This window comes from Alexandromys fortis, unplaced genomic scaffold (genome assembly GCF_014885135.2).
Source record: "Alexandromys fortis isolate MF-2015 unplaced genomic scaffold, M_Fortis_MF-2015_v1.1 scaffold_6, whole genome shotgun sequence".
In the NCBI taxonomy this organism is placed as follows: Eukaryota; Metazoa; Chordata; class Mammalia; order Rodentia; family Cricetidae; genus Alexandromys; species Alexandromys fortis.
Genome location: NW_026067902.1, coordinates 16,223,181 through 16,244,643, shown reverse-complemented (window position 1 = coordinate 16,244,643; position 21,463 = coordinate 16,223,181). Strand labels below are relative to the sequence as shown.

At 41.2% G+C, this 21,463-nt stretch overlaps 1 protein-coding gene and 1 pseudogene across 1 annotated transcript; one reads left to right on the top strand and one right to left on the bottom strand.

Moving 5' to 3' along the window:
• The first annotated feature begins 3,510 nt into the window (after window positions 1-3,510).
• On the top strand, window positions 3,511-17,790 carry Bloc1s6 (biogenesis of lysosomal organelles complex 1 subunit 6). Its single transcript, XM_050134044.1, has 5 exons — window positions 3,511-3,711; window positions 7,732-7,873; window positions 9,199-9,286; window positions 11,012-11,098; window positions 11,498-17,790. The coding sequence occupies exons 1-5, from the start codon at window positions 3,630-3,632 to the stop codon at window positions 11,615-11,617; spliced, it is 519 nt and encodes a 172-aa protein (XP_049990001.1). The 5' UTR covers window positions 3,511-3,629; the 3' UTR covers window positions 11,618-17,790.
• LOC126496556 (protein NEDD1-like) lies at window positions 12,300-15,989 on the bottom strand (annotated as a pseudogene).
• Window positions 17,791-21,463: the final 3,673 nt, after the last annotated feature.

The following is a 21,463-nucleotide window of genomic DNA, read 5'->3' as shown; positions in this document are numbered from 1 at the left end:
TTTTTTTTTTTTTTTTTTTTTTTTTTTTTTTTTTTTTTTTTTTTAGTATATCCTCTAAGGTACCTAGTTTAATCGTAAGAAGTATTACATTAAGGTATTTGGAGTGTATACCCTTGGTCTGTAGGATGAAATGGGAAAACTAAGGACACCTCAAAAGACATATGCAACTCAAACTGTCGTGTTCTTTGTAACCAAATTCCAGCGTTCTGCTTTTGAGCTCTGTGCCACACGCAGAGGGTCCTTAACAAGGAAGCGGCACATTGAACTGCCATCTGTAAGAGAAAAAGAAGGAAAAGCTCAGAGATAAAAGCAAGAGGAGTCAGTATAAAATCCTTGTTTATTTAGGTTGGAAAATAATTTTAAAATTTCCATTTAAAGGAAATTTTAAGATTATTTTACCTTCATCAGGCGATGAAAGGAGACAGAGACCCACATTGGAGCACCGGACAGAAATCTCAAGGTCCAAATCAGGAGCAGAAGGAGAGAGAGCGCACGAACAAGGAACTCAGGACCGCAAGGGGTGCACCCACACACTGAGACAATGGGGATGTTCTATGGGGAACTCACCAAGGCCAGCTGGCCTGGGTCTGAAAAAGCCTGGGATAAAACCGGACTCACTGAACATAGCGGACAAATGAGGACTCCTGAGAACTCAAGAACAATGGCAATGGGTTTTTGATCCTACTGCATGTATTGGATTTGTGGGAGCCTAGGCAGTTTGGATGCTCACCTTACTAGACCTGGATGGAGGTGGGTGGTCCTTGGACTTCCCACAGGACAGGGAACCCTGATTGCTCTTTGGGGTGACGAGGGAGGGGGACTTGGATGGGGGAGGGGGAGGGAAATGGGAGGCGGTGGCGGGGAAGAGACAGAAATCTTTAATAAATAAATAAATAAATTAAAAAATTTTCAAACAAGAATTCTGCTTAGAGCAAAACAAATCATAAAGATAGGCAGGATGTAACTGCTTCTTTCACTCATTCAGTTTAAATAACCAATATTTAAACATTCATGAGATATACCTAATACTGTGCCAAGAGATGGAGCAGCTAATGACAACTCCCAGGATATGGCTCTATCCCAAAGGGCCCTACTACACTGTTGGTACATAAAACTCACAATCAAGTAAGGTTGCCAGGTCATGTGACATCAGGTACCATGTCACATACTTCCGATTTGGAAATTACATGTGAAATTACCTGGCACGAGCAAGAAGGAAACACAGAACACGCAACAGACCCGCTTAGGAGTTTATTAGAAGGGGCACATGCAGGCCTCAGGATCGGTGTGCAGAGAGAAAGATGGGACACCCAGCTTTTTAAAATGCGCACAGGGGGTTGGCATGACTACGTCATATGCAGATGACGGGCTCACACGTGCGAGCAAGGGCTTAGCTGAGTCATAGTGGACATAATCACCCATGCGTGCGCGTGGGTCACGCAGGGCCTTTTAACATTCAGGCACTTCCGCCCAAGGGCCTGTTTGTACGTGCATGGCTCGAGAACCCGGAAGTATCAGCCTTATGTGGCTGAAATCATTACCATATGTATTTGGAATTACAGGCTAGGGCATCAATAGTTCACCAATTAGCCAATTTACTTAGGATTATTTTGGTTCTCTGAGAATAAGAGTTTTTATTTGGCATTCATAATCCAAGAGAAGAAAACATAATGCAAGAGAAGAAAAAGAAGATTCCTAAGGAGGAATCAAGTGCTAAATAAATAGCAGGAAGATGCTTGTAGTTACAAAACGTTATTACCGTAACTTCTGAATGAAAGGAGGAAGTGAGATAATGAACAGCTTTTAAAGTAAAGGTACGTCTTGAGTGTGCAATCAGAACACTTCCCTGGTGGGGAGAGGCAGGAGGATCAGGAACTCAAGGCCAACTTTAATTACAGATTGAGTCTGAGGCCAGCCTAGGCTACATAATACATTACCTCATAAAACAAACAATAAAAAACCCCAATATTATTTTAGATCACCTTGAAAAGAGGGATAGGCCTTTGAAAACAGTATTCTAGCCTGGAGCAGGAGCAAGCACACTGCACAGATGAAGGATTGCGTAAGATGTTTGAAGGGTGGCACACTGCTTTTCTATTGGTACAACAACATTAGCATCACTGGAAATGTGACAGTTCTGAGGGGAGAGGTTTCCCTAATGGATATGTTACAGCCCTAAGAGGAGGTATCCTGGCAGTCAGGAACATAAGAATACCACAAAGCCACACCACACAACAAACCTCACACAAAGTATTTATTGGGAGGGACCCAAGAGGGTGGTTGCTTCTGATTGGGTGAGAAGCAGCAAAGAGCTGAACAGAAGGCAGGCTTTATAGAGGATTTCTTGGGGGTTGTGGTGGAGGTTTCCAGGGGTTGGTCTGGGATTAGAGGGATTTTTGTGGCCCGATCTTGGGCTTTTTCCCCCCTAAAGTGTGGGGCCTGGAAGGGCTAGAAACAGGGAAGTTGGTGGCAGGGGACTTACAATTACTTTAAAAATCTATAGTTTAGCAGCCTCACAGGAAATAAAAATCTAGGTAATTCATAGAATTGAGTTCCATTACTTCAGAGAGGAGTCGGTTTCCTTACCTTTTTCAAGAAGTCACCCATCATTCAGATTGAAGACCCCCTTCCTTGTCTTCAAATCCATCAGTGTTACATCTGTTTAATCAGCCTTGATAGTCAAATCTCTGTCTCTGTCTGTCTCTGTCTCTCTCTCGACACTTTCCCTCTTTCAGTTTTAAAGACTGGGCCCATGGAGTAACCTTCCTATTTTAAGGTCAAGTTAACTAGTAACCTTTATTTGTCGCCACGCACCCTAATGTATTTAGAGGTCTCTGGGATTAGGCTGCGAACATCCTCCCTTCAGAGAGTAAGGAGGTGCTACTCTTGAACTGAAAAACGGCTAAAAAGGAACTGTGAACATACTGACGAGGGCAATAGGGAGCCGGTGCATTCCCGAGGCGTGACGTTATTATTATTATTTTATTTTCTTAAAGATGGCTTTGGCTCCAGCAGAGAAAACTGAACAGGTAAGTTGCAGAGTAATATTAGAGGCTACTAGAGGTGGGAGTCTAAAAAACGATAGAGGATCGTTACATTTGCTGTGGGGCTGAGTCAGTCCGCATCTCTGTGCTTTCCGTCAGAACTCACGATGTCGTCCCGCAGGATCTCAGCTGGTGCTTTTGGTCATTTGGATTAATTTGTTCAACTGATGCTCTAACAACGCCTACGTCATCTGCAAGCAACTGGACGAGATTCTAAGCAACGCTCAAACTCACAGGCCTGAATAATTCAGTGGTTCACGTTCTTAAGACTTCTGCTTAAATCGGACACAACACTAAAAAGGTCCACCGGGCTGGGGCTACACATCGGGTCCGTTTTTCCGGTTACCACCGTCCGCCCACTGGGAAAACGAACCCGCAAGCTCACCTCTGTGTCCACCGCGCTGACGCGAGGGGGCGGCGGGCTTTCCTGACTGGCTGGAACGAGCGACGCCTTCCGCATTCGTCACTTCCGTGTGCACCACGGCTTTTGACCGGCTAGGAGCTGGAATCGGCTAGGTTCCTATTTCTGGCGTCTGACTTCTTACCTGCACGCAGCTCGCCTTAAGCGGCGCTCAGAGCGGGGACATGAGTGTTCCTGTGTCACCGCCCCCGGACGGGGTCCTGACCGGGACCCCCGGCAGCCTGGAGGCCGGCGAGCCCACGCTGGGTACGGCTGTTCTGCGGGGCGACTGCCCACCTGGGCCGGGACCGAGTGGGGGCGGGGGGACTCCAGCGCAGGCTGCCCTCTTGCTTTGCACACCCACGAGCGGAAACCTTGGTCCCCACTGTTGGGTGCGGTCGGTTTTGAGATTTTTAAGTTTGTATTGTTTTTTGACTATGTCATAGCGTCAGTGGTTGGGGATGGGTTTGTCGGAAAGAAGGTCGATTTGCAGAGAACTGTCCAATATTGGCTACTCATGAAATAGTCTGACTTACTTGTGTGGCATTATTTTACCCGTCACCCATCATTACTTACTCCAGCAGCCGTCCCAACAGTTCCAGGAGAGATTGAATCATCAGTGCTCGAACGCATCCATTAATTTACTGTACAGCCAGATGGCCACTATTCCTGTATACCATTGTCTTTGTGAGATTGAGACTATCACCATTCAAAGCATTTTCTGTGCGCTTTGGTTCATATGAGGGACCCTAGCAGAGGAAGGCTTGGTTCCAGAAATAGGAAGCTACAAATCACTCTCGGCATTTCCTGACCCTGCTTTTCTTAATGACGTGTTTTCCTGGCTTGTTCAATTATGTCTGCAAATATACTGTAGTATCTACTTGCAGCTTGGGCCATTCATGGCTTTGCACAGAACTCACAAACAGCATGAATATAAATTAAAGCCGATTTTAGAGAGCGGGCGAGAGACGGATAGGTGCTGCAGATTGATCTGGGACTTCTTGCTAAACAAGCGCTCTTTCGCAGAGCTGCCCGATCTTCTGTTAATGGCGTGAGGTTACTCACATGAAACTTTGAAACTGCGTTCAGCTCTTCTTTTGACTTCCTTCTCCTTAGTGCAGAGGGTTTTGTGTTTGCACCCTGGAGCCACTAGTTCTAAAGCCAGTTCACCTGTAGTCTTTTATTCTTCCAGGGTTGTCTGTTCTGTTGTTACAGTACTGCTCCAAGAAAGCTCCAGTCATGTCATTCCCTTGCTTAAAATCCTTAAGTGGCTTCTTACCACTTACTAAGTTTAGATCCATAAAATTGACACGCGGGGATCCTTACAGGCTGGCTGTATGGTATATGTTAACAGTTTACTGTTCCTATTCAGTGTGTTCCCATGATTCATACACATTCTATTCCCATTTTTTCTCATTTTTTTTCTCCTAACAATGTTGCATCCCTTCCACTCAGATTTGTATTCATTTGGAAGTGGTGGTTGGTGAAAGTTGGTGCCATCTTTTAGGAGGTTTTTGCAATGTCAAAGATTGCACAGATATTTTGCCCAGCTGTTTTCTAAGAATTTATTCCATGGAAACAGGAACGTGCAAAGATAAGCTAGGAATATCACTGTAGCTTCCTAGCAGCTAGAAGATCACAAACATTTTCACTGTTTGAAATAGCAAAAAGGGAAAATAATGTAATCTATACACAGGAGACTGGGTCGACTACTATAGAATTTTGTTCTGCTAAGAAGAACCGAGTAGATACTGTATACATTGCTGTAGAAATATCTCTAGGAGGTATTTAAAAGTTGCCATGTGTGGCGGCACATGCCTTCTCTTGGGAAGCTGAGGTAGGAGGATCAAGGCCAGTCTAGGCTGTGTGGCAAGACTTTGTCTTAAAACAAAACAAAAATAGAAGGCCTTCAGAATAGTATGTTTCATTTATGATGAAAAGACCCTGTGCATGATTGGGTAAAGACAGTTTCTAGATGTCTGTGTCATAATCCTGCAGAGTGACTTCATTGGAGTTAGGCCATGAGAAGGACTGTTCTTTTTCCGTTGTGCCCTTCTAAGTTTTTGCAGTGATTAATAAAGAGAACAAAAGGAAGTCTTCAACACCCAGACTACCTTTAGAAATCATCTCAGACTCCATAACAATTCTGGTAATGCCTTTGAATTCTCCCCTGTATAGTGCCAACCAGGGAGGAGGATTTACCTTATTTATTGTTATGACTAAAAAATTAATACATGGTACATGTTCGGCAATGTTCATTGTGTGAATCTGGTAAGGACCCCTCCTTTTTTTTTCTAGTCTTCTACAATGAAGTACTTGGAACCTAGCAACTAAATAGGTATAAAAACATTAACTGAAACCTACCCATAAATCATATAAACCTATGATTAATAATAGTTAGAATGGGAAAGGGAGGCCCATGAGTTAGAGTTAAAGTGTGTGTGTGTGTGTGTGTGTAGGTGAATTTGTGTTACATCTTAAAATATCCTTATTGGGTAAGTCTTCCTCTTTGCTATTTCATTTTGGGTTTGGAGTGTTTCAGTTTCTGTTTACTGTTTCCCATTTGAATTTTGCCTTGCAGTTTTGAAAATTCTAGTTTGTGTTTTTAGGGTTAACATTAAAATTGTACAATTTTATCTTGATTTTCTAAAAGATTGAATATGAGAGCTTGTTTTCCTCAGCCTTTTCTGAATTTAAATCCGTGATGAGCACGCTGAGAACTGTAGTAATGTGTGTGAAACACTCTAGAAAGTTGTCTAATCTGATTTTTAAAAGAAATTTTTTATTTTCATTTTCTGTGTGTGTTTTTCCTACATGTATGCATATGTACTATGTGTTAGCCTGGTGACCTTGGAATCCAGAGAGGATGTTAGATCCTTTGGAACTGGAATTATAGATGGATGTGAGCTGCCATGTGGTTGTTGGAAACAAAATCTGGATTCTCTGTAAGAGCATCCAGTGCTCCTAACCACCGAGTCACCTCTCCAGTCCCATCTTAATTTGATGGTAACGGTTGTTACTAGACTATAATTGATGACAGATGTGCCCGAGCTTAATGTTAATTATGAAAGTGCTTTTGGGATACAATTTTAGCACAGTGAACATTTTACCTTTTTCTCATTCAATATCCATGATTGTAAAAACCTTACAAACATTCGTTGACCCCCACTTTGAAACGGCTCTGTACTTTTTTCCTGGAAACAGTAATTGATGGGTATTTATCTTAGACATTTGAATGCCTGGAAAAGGATGAGACATCATTCCTGGCATCGGGTCTAGATTAGCCCATAACATGATTAGAATACACTATTTCCTATAGCAAATTAAGGTGCTGAATCTTTTTTTTTCTCTGAATTGAGTCATCACACATCACTGAACTTGTATTAGCAGATAACCCCCTTTAATATGTGACTATACTGAGCAAAAATGCCCTGCAGTTTTCTTTCTTTTGTGTTCAAAACTTTTTTTAGATATGCCTTTTTGTTTATATAATTTCTGCAACAGTTTTTATTCTCTACTTGGTTGTGAGTCTAACCTTTAATGACTGAGCCATCTCTCCACTCCTCCCTGTAAGTTTTTTCCTTCCTTCCTTCCTTCCTTCCTTCCTTCCTTCCTTCCTTCCTTCCTTCCTTCCTTCCTTCCTTCCTGTGTGTTGGGGGGTATTCAGTGTGTTCCTGTGAAAGTTAGAGAAAGTTGTCAGGAGGCTTCTCTCCTCCTGTGGTGGGTTTCAGGGTTGGATGTGGATGTCACGTGGTTGGGCTCACCTAGGAAGCTCTTTGACCCACTGAGCTGCCTCCTCAGCCTCTGTTTACATAATTTCTGCACGCTTTTCAAAGCATTGATGCATTAATTCAGTGACGGTTAACTTATCCTTCAATCTGACTCCTTGGCAAACAGTCTAAATTCCACATAACATAAAATTTGAATATGCTAATGTTTGTTTACTCTAGACTTTTTTCTGTACTTGCGGTTTAAAATTACTTTTTTCCCCAGGTTTGTTGATACACAGCTCAGAGGGCTGAGGCAGGGGGATTGAGAGTTCTAGGCCAGTGTGGAAACCTTGTTTCAAAACAAGAAAAGCTCAAAACAACACAGAAACCTTTTTTTGCCGTGTTTAGTGAAAGCTCAGCAGGCACACATGTAAAAGAAGCCACTGCTGTATTGGGCAAGGTGTGCTTCCTTCACTCCTGTGTGAGCTCCCCCTTCTCCCTGGCTGAGCTCCCCCTCCACCTCCCTGCAGTGCAGCAGCATTAGAGCTCCCTAAATTTGGTTTTCTCTTGAGCACAGGTTTGAGTGATGCATCTCCAGATGAAGGACTGATAGAGGACTTCGCTGTAGAGGACAAAGCTGTGGAGCAGCTGGTGGGAGGCCTGCTGTCCCACTACCTACCAGATCTGCAGAGGTCAAAGCAAGCCCTCCAGGAACTCACGTAAGCCAATGGAAAGCCTGCTGTGCGCCTGTTCCTTCTGTCACCTGGTAGTGGCATGTGACAGTGGTACGACAGTCTTATCTTTTGGGACATTGATCATGGCTCATTTCTGTGTTTTGAAGATGGGATTCATGGAGTAACTCATAATCTAAGTGTAAAAGGTGAAGCGAATACTCCTAAAGAGTCTAGTTTCATTGTGGGAAACTTGGAGAATGAGTGTGTGTTTGAATAATCTGTGTCTTTGAATGAATTGGTCTCCTCCGTCTAAATCTAATGTGTGCTCAGGCTCATTGGAGTTTATTGTCCTTTTAAAAGCATAACAGCAGTGATGATCATCTCTTTCATGGATGATACTTGTAATTTGTGTCCTTTTCTCTTGTTTGATCTGGCTGATGGCTTTTATTGATACTAAAGCTTTTATTTTTATTGCTTGCCCCCCCCCCCATTTTCCAGTTGTGACCTCTTGTCTTTTGCTGTCCTGTCTTTGGCAAGCTGCTGGGTATTCTGTTCTCCACTCTGTGCTTCCTCTTCTGTCTTCCCTAGTCTGATGTGAAGGGACCTGTTGGTACCCAGACCCAGGCCTGATGGTGACCATATGCCCTCCAGCCTTGTTGCTAAGTCACCTTTCATCACTGCTCTTTATTTTTATAACAAATCACACTCTATTTTCTCTTAGAATGTTCATTTAGGTGACCCTTCTGTGTCACTGAACCCTGGAATCATATTTGATCAGGAGAGGAGTAGGAAGGAAATTAGCTTCCCTCCCTCATTTGAATCCAGATGTTAACAAAGCAGTTGTCTGGTCTGACCTTCTCGTGTGAATGAGAGTTAGGTCAAGGGCAGAAACTTGACTCTCCGAGGCCACACAGCTGTGAGGGAAAGGCCTCAGTGCTTCCCAGTGCCCGCTCATCCCCCAGCTGCTCGGCTGCCCTGGAGGACGCTCTGTCCTTCGGCACTACATCTCCAGTGCCACATCAGGAAGCTCTGCTCCAAGTTTCAGAGAAAATTGAGTTTTGTGAGCAGAATGCTGTAAAAGAGAATGTTTTGGGAGGAGAATGCAGAATGTTGTTACAGTAGTAAAATACTTAGAATAATGTGGTTATTTCAGTGAAGTCTGACGTTGTGACAGAAGTGAAGCATGCACTTAGCTGTCAGGATACATCTTTGATATACAGTGTTGAGAGATTTTCCTGAGTGTCTTAGAGAGGCACTGTATTGCCAGCTGGGTTTCCAGCTTTGCGTGTTAGCTGGGATAAATGTGATTCCTTGTAATGAACCAATACTTAGAATGTAAAGTTTGCTTTGCCTGTGTGATTTTGTTTCAGACAGAACCAAGTTGTGTTGCTAGATACACTGGAACAAGAGATTTCAAAATTTAAAGAATGCCATTCTATGTTGGACATCAATGCTTTGGTAAGTTCTTGCTTGTAACTGAACGAGATTTTATTTTAGAAAGGCTTTATACCTCTGCATTTTGGTGATCTTATCTCCAACTTTCATGTGTAGAATTTCTTTTTCACAGGGACTCTTGGTTGCTTTATTAGATTCCCATGGTTTCTGGCGTTCACATGCTGAACATGTATTAGGAATTGAGCTTATTTCTCTGTCGAACGATCTCACGAGATGACAAGAAAACAGAGTGAGGGACACTTGAGACACGGTGTTTACCATTAAGGAACGTGCAGTCCTTTTTGAAGGGTCAGTTATGTGGTTTCTTAATTAATATTTAATTATTAGTATTTCTTGTGCCATGGTGAGATGGACATGTTAAAGATGAAGAATTGGGTAGTTTCGATTTCACTAGATGCTCCTGGGAGAACAAAGGGACTTAGCCTAGGCAAGTTCATGTTGCTCCTGACCTTCCTGGACATTAGGAACCACTTGCCGGCATGGCTTTGAAGGGTTCCTACACATCCAAAGCAGATTCTGTGTGACAAAGGAGGATCAGATCATTTCCCTGTGTAGCCACCAGTGTTCGCTAGCACTGATGGCCTTGGTGCAGAGAGTGCAGTCTTTTCAGCAGCTGACCGACTTCTTGTGGAGGAAGTGAACATGGCCGCACTCACTCTTCTTTTCCTTGGCATTGGCGTCATGATCAAATGGGTATTGGTTGACTGAGTGAAAGCTGAACAAATGAACAGAATTCTGGAATGGACAGAACCGAGTTTTTCACTTATTTCTTCTCTTTGCCCAAGAGTGGTTTTAATTCTCACATAGGAATTGGAAACGGGAACACCCTGCAAGCTGCACATAGATGGTCTGTGAGCTGACTTTACTAACTGCTGCCTGAGAGGCAGCCTCTCGCTCCAGGCCTGTTTCTCATCCCTGTCTCTGTTTCTGAGAGTAAGGTTCCTTTTCCGTTCTCTGCCACTCTCTGGGCCTCCATCACTTCTCCATCCTCAGCTTCTCCCAGCAGGATCGTTTTGACGGCAGACTGTGATGTAGAGTGTACTCTACCTCCGGGAGAACAGTGTGTGTCCTCTTGTGGCTGTGTTGACATTCTGACTGCAAAAGCACAAGAAACATGGCTGGATTTGTTGGCCATTCTCTCAGAATCTGTGCCGTAGCTGCCATTTTCCTGACAGGAACATGCATTGCTGGCTTGTTCTTTCAAAAAGGCAGTAGTGGCTGTTTTAATTTCTGGGTTATGTGGTATGTTTTTGAAGCAAAATGTTGTTTATAATTTTCTTAATATAAATATGTTTTATGTTTAATAACGTGTGTGTGTGTGTGTGAGAGAGAGAGAGAGAGAGAGAGAGAGAGAGAGAGAGAGAGAGAGAGAAAGAGAGAGAGAGAGAGAGAAGGAGAGAGAGAGAGTAGTCCTGGCTGATCTGGAGCTTACTATCCAGACCAGTCTGGCTTCAGATTCACATAGATCTAGCGGCCTTTGCCTCCTGAGTGCCAGGATTAAGGAGTGCACCATTACATCCATCTTTAATAACTTTTTTTTTTTGTCAACTGAATTGAATCGGATGTTTTCAAAAATCCTGCTAATGGTTCAATGAAATCTGTATCATCGAACTTAAAGTATGTACACAATTGAGGTTCTAAAGTTTACCAGTTCAGGAAGGATGAGCTGTAGTGTGGACCTAGTTGTCAGTCTTGGCATTTCCTGCTATCTTGTCCTACTCTGTTCAGTTCACAGAAGCGAAGCACTATCATGCCAAGCTGGTGAACATAAGGAAGGAGATGCTGTTGCTTCATGAGAAAACATCCAAGTTAAAAGTGAGTGGGAATTCTTGGATGCCCTTTTTACGTGGAATTTTATTTTTCTTCAGTGTTCATGCTTTGGCATCTTATACTTCTGGGTCCAGTAAGATATCAACTCATGCTGCGTTATTTCCCTTTAAGAATGAGGTCTTTTGGTCCCTCCGCTAGTAGCTGGGCTGACAGGCTCATCTCTGCATGTGAAGTTGTAGTTCACATTTAATGTGAGCTGGGAGTAAAGTTTTCATTGTCGTTCTAAATTAAGGGGGCCTTGAATTACTCCAGATAAATTTAAAAGTTAAGCATGGGCTTTGTTGATATGTATTGACTAACTTGAGTCAAACATTATTATTTTTAAGGTCTGCCGTAACTGTAACCCTTGACTGCCCCCTACTTTACCCCCCAATCTCTCTACAGAAAAGAGCACTTAAGCTCCAGCAGAAGAGGCAGAGAGAAGAGCTGGAAAAGGAACAGCAGAGGGAAAAGGAGTTTGAAAGGGAAAAGCAGCTGACAGCCAAGCCAGCCAAAAGGACATGAGCAGCCTAGCTGCGGGTGTTTGCTGCCGTGTCGCGCTCCCTGGATCTCCAGTGCTGTACACAGAGAGGGTGCAGATGGTACCTTATGCCATGGGCATGTTAGAAGTCTTTCCCAGGGTTGCTGTATTTCTGTGATTTCATGTCTCTTCACTTAAGAAGCCTTGTTTTTGATATTTACATTTTCAACTTTTGCTTAATTTTAGAATTTATTATTTTGATTTTAAGTCATTTGTAAACTGGAAAACACTTTGGTTTTTACTGGAGTCTGGACACTAGTTCAAAATGAGTACAAGTGCTTGGGCTTCTTGAGAATTGATTTTATAGTTTCAGTTTCTCCTCCTATGATGACAGGCCTTTCCTGCACTGCAGCACCGAGTTCTGGCAATTGCTTTCCATTGCTGAAAGAGGAATTCCAGTTGTCTGGCCACAGATCTCCCGGGAAGAAAGCCGCCAAGCCTTTGTGAAGAACACAGGACATGTGTGTACCCGGAAACACCAGCACGATAGATATGGGTCAGGGGAGGGGATGCCAGACAGATTCTTCAGCCATTCTGTTTCTCAGGGCTGGTGCTTATGTGGATTCCTTCCGTTCCTAAAGCTGTGCAGTGATGGTGGCCCCGCCAGATGCTCTGCTGTGCAGCATGTGTGCGCTAAGTCATCCAGTACAAGAGCATGTTGTGCTCTTTCTTTCTTTCTTTCTTTCTTTCTTTCTTTCTTTCTTTCTTTCTTTCTTTCTTTCTCTCTCTCTCTCTCTCTCTCTCTCTCTCTCTCTCTCTCTCTCTCTCTCTTTTCTTTTCTTTTCTTTTCTTTTCTTTTCTTTCTTTTACTCAGTCAGGGTTTCTACAAAGCCCTGATGTCATGGAGCTCACTCTGTAGAGCAGGCTCACAGAGATCCACCTGCCTCTTATCCCAAGTGCTGAGATTAAAGTGTGTGCCACCACATGTGGCTCAGGGCTTTTTAAAGTAGAGTAAAACCCGCTGTTGTTCACATCATGTGTAATCACAGGGTTGGTGGACATCAGTAAACAGTATAAAGAAGAGGCAGCGTGAGACCTTCAGTTATATACAATATCTACATCTATTGAAAAAGGAAGTAGGAAAGTATTAATAGATAAAAATATAGCATATAGACAGAGTACTTCTGCATTCTAACATTGTTTGAGTGACAGGTAAGGAAACTTGTTACAAGTCATAATGCCACCACCGTATCAGCTAGGGAAAGACCACAACATCTCTGAGTCACCTGGGAAAAGCCATATTCCTGTTTTGCTTTTGGAAATAATTAATCATAGGTTTATATTTATTAAGTATATCCTTAATCCTTCCATCACTTTAGAAACCCAAAAAGTTAGCAAACTAACCTACATTTTAGTAAATATTTTGATCCCAGAAAGCAAAACTGGGCAACAGACGTATATACAAAGTACACAGTTGAAATCTTTGGGCAAGAGGCAACAAGAATGTTAATGGATGAGAAGCTGTGCTAGTCCAGCCCTATCAAACCATGGATCACAACAGGTGGATGAGCATGCCGAGCTGCTGCTGCTGTGTAAATTCTCGTCATGATGAATCTATATAAATAATGCTATGGTTAGGCTAATAATAGAAAAATACTATCTGTAGCATGCTATAATTAGAGAAAGTTAATGGTATAAAACAAAGAAAAATAATCTGTGCTTTTTACTTGTGAGGAAAAATGGCAAAAATATTGTGATATTTATTACCTTACAATAAATTTTCATTGATTTTAAGTTGAGCCATGGTGACTAAAGCCTTATGGTATGATTTTACATACCATCAATTCATTAGACAATCAGCAGATGTATAGTCCTTGAATTTTCCAAAACCTTAGTTTTTCATGTGTAAAGGAGGAAACCAGAGTAGGAAGCCCTCAGAAGCAGAAATGTCGAAGGTACTGTGTATCTGTACAACTCAGAGCTTCAAAATATAAGCATCATACATATGAGCAATAAATAAGTCAGACCTGACGTCATCAGTTAACAAGATAATGACTAATCAGCAGCATGAAAAAAATCCAATTGCCACTCTAAAATTATTCATAAAATAGAAGGTACACCAATGTTTTGAACACTGGCTACCTAAAAAAATTTGGAATACAATTTGTCCACCAAAAATATATCTGTTTTAAAGAGTCATTTATAAAATATAAACCCAGCCTTATATGCACATTTTCTTCTCTTAGGAAAAGGGCACTTAGTATATAGCTAAGGCATTCAGAACATAAAGATCCTGTTGACTTTCCTATTCAAAAGAAGGTATTCTGTGCAGTTTAAATTTATATTTATAAAAATATAAATATGTCTGACAGAGATGGAATAGTGCCTGCTGGAAAATCCATTGTCAAGGTCAGGAAAACAATACTGACTCTGTTTCGTTCTTAGTTACCAGAAACTTCCCAAATCATATAAAAAGATAAAGTATTCTGAGTCTTCAGAAGTGGGCTCGTGGTCTTTTGTTGTCTTCTCGTAGCCGTTCAGTTTCATCCAGCAAGCCTTCATTCACTCGAGTATCTTTCCAGCAAAGAGTGCATTTCATTCAGCTGGATATGAAACTGTCTAATCATCTCCACTTACAAATTTGCAATGTCCTAAAGCAAGTGCCCCTGAAGTCATCCAAGGTTTCCTGTATCATGTTCTGAACGAAGCGGATCTGAGCAGAGGTTGGTGATACATCAGGCTGACTGGTCCCAAGTATATCCACTATTTCTTCTGAGAGTCAGCTGGCTACTCCAGCCGCGACAGAGGACGCTGCCTTTGGAACTGGAATTGAGGATCCATCTACTGAGGGCTTCAGTTTCCTTTTTTGGCTTTTTATATTTTTCAAGATTTCTTGTTGATGATGGAGAGGTATTTCGAATTCCTGGTTCAGTACCAGAGGAGATCAACTTTGCAAACTGCTTCAAGGAGTCCTTTGGCTCCTGCTTCTTCCCCGGGTATGTTCTCTCTGCCTCAGCTTCCAGATCATGGCTCTCACTTTCTTCTTTCCCTGGAGATCCCACGAGGACAGAAGAGCACTGGAGTGCAATACCAGAGTGCTGGAAGTGACTGGATTTTTTTCCTCAGTGGGAACGCTGAGTTCAGCTGAAGTAGAAAGTCAAGGCCATCTCCTTTGCCTACAGATTCATTACCTCTGTTGGCTACAGCATCGTCTCTGACTGGTGAGAACATGTCACCTATTTTCCCTCGTATCATCAAAGCTGGAGAAATCTTGACTTATTCCACCGTCTGTTTCCTTAAAATATCTCTATTTATGCTTCGAGAAGACAAGCCTGCTTTATCCTGAGCAGCAATGACTCCTTTGGCCATGGCTGTCGTCACAGGCTGTGGGAGAACTGTGGCGATGGAAGGGGCGGTTGCTTCTCTGACGGCCCTACTGCTGTTGCTTACAGCAACACTCCGTTTGTTCGCTGATGTGCGCTTATTTGAGCAGCCATTATTAAACCTTGCCTTTGTCAGAGACGTGGAATACTGAAATGATCTACAGTGTACAGATGTCTTGTGGGCTCTGATGGTTTTCACAGGTGATTCAGCTTACGTCATACTGATATATTTTCCCACGGGAAGATCCAATAGCCCAAGTGGCTCCATCATGCATAAAATCTACTGAGGTCAGAGGAGTGTCGACCACAAAAGTTCTCACCAGCTTCTTACTTGAAGTGTCATGGAGAATGATTCTTTTATCCAGGCCCATGGTTACAAACAGCAGTTCATTGACAGGAGAGAAACATGCCTGAAGCTGGAGCCTTGTGTCCTGTCAAAGCTACGATATGAGCTCTGACTGTTGACATCCTAGAGGGTTACTGTTCCGTTATCTGAAACACTGCCAAGGAGAGACTTCTTAAACGGAGTACTTCACATGCCGGATGGGCTGATTACTTCCGTGGCCAAATGGTGTACTGGATGTATTCATGATTATGCTGTGCAAAACAGTCTCACTACTGAGAGAGACCCAGAGGTAATGTAGCAATCATTCCAATTGTATGCCACACAAGTGACTTCACCTTTATGATCCTTGAGAGACCGATGAACTCATTTTGATTTTAAATCCCCAATAGTAACAGTGTTATTTCGGCCTCCACTTGCCAAATACATTGATGTGGAATCAATACATGTCTGCTTTTGGCCTTCAGCAAGCTCTAAAAGTGGGACAGATTTACATTTGCAACTTGACACCACCATTTTGTCACCGCTGTAGGTTGCTGTCACTAAGAAGTTATCATTGCTGCTCCAACATATTGAACTGATTCCATGTGGTGACGTGTGGCGGTTGAATTTATCCACCAATGCCATACATGAAGCATCCCATATTTTAATATTGTTGCCTGATGAAGCAAATCTAAGGTTTTCTTGCATGACTCAGCCCCTCAAGCTTGGGACCCCCCACTCCCTGCTAGATACCTTCAGTTATATCCTTGATGTGCTATGTGGGGATGGCAAATGAAGTTTCATTGTTAGAAGTCAAGCGTGTATTAGTATACTTCCCCATTTAGTGTTTCATACACAGCTGGGCTCCATCCCTACTGTGCACGAACAGTGCAGAACTACGAAGTAGGTAGTAGAATGCATCTTTTCTACTCCACGTTCCACCTTTAGTGTGCTGGAGTCACTACCTCTGATCTCATGCTGGCTCTAGAGACCAGATCTTTAGTGATGAAGAGATCACTAAAGATGAAAGATGATAAAAAAAAAAACCTGGTCAGTTTAAAGGCTTAACTACTTTGAAAGAACCTTTTCTTTCTTTAATGAATGAATGGTGGTCCCACAAATCACTGCTCTGACCTTCTGTTTAACAGTACAAATGTGTCTATTTGAAGGGCTCTTACCCTAGTCACTTGCTGTCACTGCCAGAGCAGGAGTCTCTAGAACTTGCAGGACAGTGTCATTACAGAACATACTGTTATAATAAGATATCTGACATCTGACAAAGGCTGTGAATTGTTTTTCGCAGTGATTTTTGACTGATGGTATTGGTGATTTAAAATACTGTTCCTAGACACTTTCCTCAGTCTATTGAAGTGAATCTATCTATTATTTGTTTTGCTTAAAGTTTTCTCCAGTGATTCTGGTGTACCTTAAAGGATAAGACACTCCTAGGTCTAGTTGCCACCAGCAGGGTTTCCCACACTAATGCGTGTGTCCTTTTCACGTGGAAACTACTTGAGAGAATATCAACATCCTTAGTTTGTACTCACTAGTTCTGATGTGGAGCCCATACAAGTTTTAGAGTGCTAAAGACAATTCTGGTGCAAGGAACTGGTAGTATAGATTGTCAGTGACTACAGTTATAAGGGATGGAATGGTTTCAAAGCTACCCAGTAATTTGTGGAATTCATATTAAACTTAAGAAATAAGTTGTTCACTACTGCTTTTGATATATAATCAGATTTAAAACTAAACCTTAGCTGGGAGGAAATTATAAGAACCCTGGTTAATTAATTGAACTTTTTGACCTATAGCAAAATAAATTATCTTTAATGAATAAATGGCAAGGCACATGTGTTTTCAGAATTAAGTTTTAAAGACTTTTAAAATATCAAAAAGAGGGGCTGGAGAAATGGCTCAGCAGTTAAGAGCACTGACTGTTCTTGCAGAGGACCCAGGTTCAATTCCTAGCACACACACATGGCAGTTTACAACTGTCTGTAACTCTAGTTCCAGGGGACCCAGTGCCCTCAACTGTCCTCTGCCTGCACCAGACACACACGTGGTACACTTATTCACATTTGAAAAACATGCACCTACATAACCTAGGAACAGATAAATCTACAAAAACCATATGTAATTATCCATTATTTTAAGGTTATTGGTTAGTCAGAAATGTGATAGGTGATCAAACCCTAAAACTTTAGCTGTATTTCACATATAACCTTATAATAGTCTTGCTGTGTTTTTCAACAAATAGAAATTGGTTGAAAAAAAAGTTGTGCTTGTTTTGAAACAATATTAGATATATACAGAGCTGAAATGTATGGTGTTCATTTTGTGTTGACTTTGTCTTGAGTAACGTGTAAATATGCAGACGTTGAATGTAATGTAATATGTCCACTGTGAGTTTTATTGATACCGATTGTATGCCCAAATACCTTTGTCTGATTTTGATTTTATAAATGAAAACTACTTTTTATGCATCTAATAAAACATCAGAATCATGGGGTTTTATTTGTCAAGAACTATTCTGTACACATCAGTATGTATTTGTATTTATGTACATTACTCCAGACTTCTGACTGTTTTACCACCTCTCCTATTTTGTTCCTCTTCATGTCCTCTGTATACTAAATGATCTTTATATCTCATTAAAAAATTCCAGCACTCAGGAGGCAGAGGCAGGCAGATCTCTGTGAGTTCGAGGCCTGCCTGGTCTATAAGAGCTAGTTCCAGGACAGGCTCCAAAGCTACAGAGAAACCCTGTCTCGAAAAATAACAACAACAACAACAAAAACCAAATTGCCAGTCCATGGGCTGCAGAATTCTAACTTGGCTTGCAGAGGACCCAGGTTTGGTTCCCAGTACATCAGGTGTGGTAAGGAGGCCACTTGTTCGTTTCCTAGCCACCCAGACTTCTGAAATAATCACACAGAAACTGTATTAATTAAATCATAGCTTGGCCAATTAATTGTATTGCTAGCTAGCTCTTACATCTGGAATTAACCCATCTCCATTATTTTATATTTAACACGAGGGTCGTGACCTACTGGCAAGGTTTCAGCATGTCTGCCTCTGGCAGCAGCTCCATGATGTCTCGTTACTCTGCCTTCTTCCTCCCAGCATTCAGTTTAGTTTTTCCTGCCTACCTGTGTTCTGCTCTGCTCTGCTATAGGCTCAAAGCAGCTATTCACCAGTGGCATTTACAGCATACAGAGGGGAATCCCACATCAACTCCCCTTTTCTGCTTAAATAAAAAAGGAAGGTTTTAGCTTTAACATAGTAAAATTACATATAACAAGACAGGTATCAAGCAAGAATTAAAGTTACAATATTTCTATCTATCTTTTATCATAACTAAGGAAAACTATAATTATAACTATCAATTCTTCAACTTCATCAAAGGCTGCAGAAAGATATAATATTACCTAAGTAAACAGGAAAGTATATTCAACAAAATCATAGAAGTAAACTTTCTTAACATGAAGATATAGGAAATAGAACACCAAATAGACTGGATCTAAAAAGTTCCTTCACCACATAATAATCAAAACACTAAACATACAGAATAAAGAAAGAATATGAAAATCTGCAAAAGAAAAAAGACCAAGTAACATATAAAGGTAGACCTATCAGAATTACACCTGACTTCTCAGTGGAAACAATGAAAGCCAGAAGGAACTGGTCAAGTATTATACAGACATTAAGAGACCCTGCTATACCTAGTAAAACTTTCAGTTGCCACAGATGGACAAAACAAGATATTCTATGACAAAACCAGATTTAGTCAATACCTAGTGACAAACCCAGTACTACACAAAGTGCTAGAAGGAAAACTCCAACCCAAGGAAGTTGGCTACACCCACAAAAACACAGACAATATATGATCTCACAGCTACAAATCCCAAAGAAGGGGAAAACACATGGAAAAACATCACCAACAATGAAAACTAAATTAACAGGAGCTAGCAATCACTGGTCATTAATATCCCTTAATATAAATGGACTCAATTTACCTATAAAAAGACATAGGCTAACAGATTGGAAACAAAAACAAAATCCATCCTTCTGCTGCATACAAGAAATACACCTCAACCTCAAAGACAGACATTGCCCCTCAGAGTAAAGGATTAGGAAAAAATTTCCAATCAAATGGACCTAGGAAACAAGCTGTTGTAACTATCCTAATATATAAATAATATAATATAATATTAGCTAAAAATAGACTTCAAAGAAAAATCAATCAAAAGAGACAAAGAAGGACATTTCATATTTAGTCACAGGAAAAATCCATCAAGAGGAAATCTCAATACTGAACATCTATGCCCCAAATACAAGGGTCCCCATATATGTAAAAGAAACTTCTAAAGCTTAAATCACACATTAAACCCCACACACTAATAGCAGGAGACTTCAACCCTCCACTCTCACCACTAGACAGGTCTGTCAGACAGAAAATTAACAGAGAAATAAGGAAACTAACAGATGTAATGACTCAAATGAACTTAATAGATATCTATAGAACCTTCCATTCAAACAAAAGCCAACCACACTGAACCTCATAAGAGAAAGTGGGAAGTACACTTGAACACATTGGCACAGGAGACTGCTAAATATAACCCAGCAGCATGGACACTGAGAGAAACAGTTAATAAACGGGACCTCCTGAAACTGAACAGATTCTGTAAAGCAAAAGACACCGTCAACAAGACAAAAGGGCAACCTACAGAATGGAAAAAGATCTTCACCAATCCCATATCGAACAGAGGATTGATTTCGAAAATATACAAAGAACTCAAGAAACTTGACATCAAAAGAACAAGCAATCCAATTTAGAAAAAATGGGGTACAAGCCTAAACAAAGAACTCTCAACAGACAAATCTCAAAGGGCTAAAAGACGCTTAAGGAAATGTTCAACATCCTTAGCCGTCAGAGAAATGCAAATCAAAACAACTCTGAGATTCCATCTTACACCTGTAAGAATGGCCAAGATCAAAAACACTGATGACAACTTATGCTTGGAAAGGATGTGGGGTAAAGGGAACACTTCTGCATTGTTGATGGGAATGCAAACCAGTTCAGCCCCTTTGGATATCAGTGTGGTGATTTCTCAGAAAATTAGGAAACAGCCTCCCTCAAGACCCACCACTTGATACCCAAAAGATGCTCAATCATACCACAAGGACATGTGCTCAACTATGTTCATAGCAGCATTGTTTGTCATAGCCAGAACCTGGAAATAACCTAAATGCCCCTTGAGCAAAGAATGGATAAGGAAATGTGGTACATTTACACAGTGGAGTACTACACAGCAGATAGAATAATGACAGCTTGAAATTTGCGGGCAAGTGGATGGATTCAGAAAATATCATATTGTGCGAGGTAACCCAGACCCAGAAAGGCAAATATCATATGTACTCACTCATAAGTGGCTCTTAGACATAAAGCAAAGACAAAGCAGCCTACAATTCACAATCCCAGAGAACAGCAATGAGGACCCTAAGAGAGACATACATGGATCTAATCTACATAAGAAGTAGAAAAAACACAAGATCTCCTTAGCAAATTGGGAGTGTGGGGTCCATGGAAGGTGGTAGAAGGGTTGCGGAGAAGGGGAGTGAAGAAAAACATATAGCTCAATAAAAACAAAACAACAAAAACAAAAATTTTCATAACATCATCTAGGCTAGAATTTGAGCATATATCTGAGTACGATGGCCTAACTAGGATGTTATATAGAACTCACCATCACAGTTGACTTTTGGCTTAAATTTAAATATTATTATTGATCCTATCTATCTATCTATCTATCTATCTATCTATCTATCTATCTATCTATCTATCTATCTATCATCTATCTATCTATATCTATTCCATGCCTATAACAAAAACTGCATTATATAAATATAAAAAAAGATTATCACAATATAAGTCTTGAAACCAGGACATGGCTATGAGGCTTCTAATTCTTTGATAATTTAGGCTACTGTTTTCTTGCTTAATGTATGTATAATTAGACTAAATACCAGGTCCCAAGATATTAGCAAACAAACCCAAAGACAACAGATGGATTGGAAAGTAGAAAAATAGATGTTAAATGCATTGTTTAGGTTTGTATTTTTTTTTCCCATCAACTAGAGGTTTCTCAGATTTCTCAAGAATTAGCTTCTGCAAAGTGGGC

Excerpts from the sequence above, each read along its gene's own strand:
- Bloc1s6 (XM_050134044.1), top strand. The coding sequence starts at position 3,630 with ATGAGTGTTCCTGTGTCACCGCCCCCGGACGGGGTCCTGACCGGGACC. Across the intron at positions 7,874-9,198 it reads CAAGCCCTCCAGGAACTCAC|ACAGAACCAAGTTGTGTTGC; the intron begins GTAAGCCAATGG and ends ATTTTGTTTCAG. Across the intron at positions 9,287-11,011 it reads TGTTGGACATCAATGCTTTG|TTCACAGAAGCGAAGCACTA; the intron begins GTAAGTTCTTGC and ends TACTCTGTTCAG.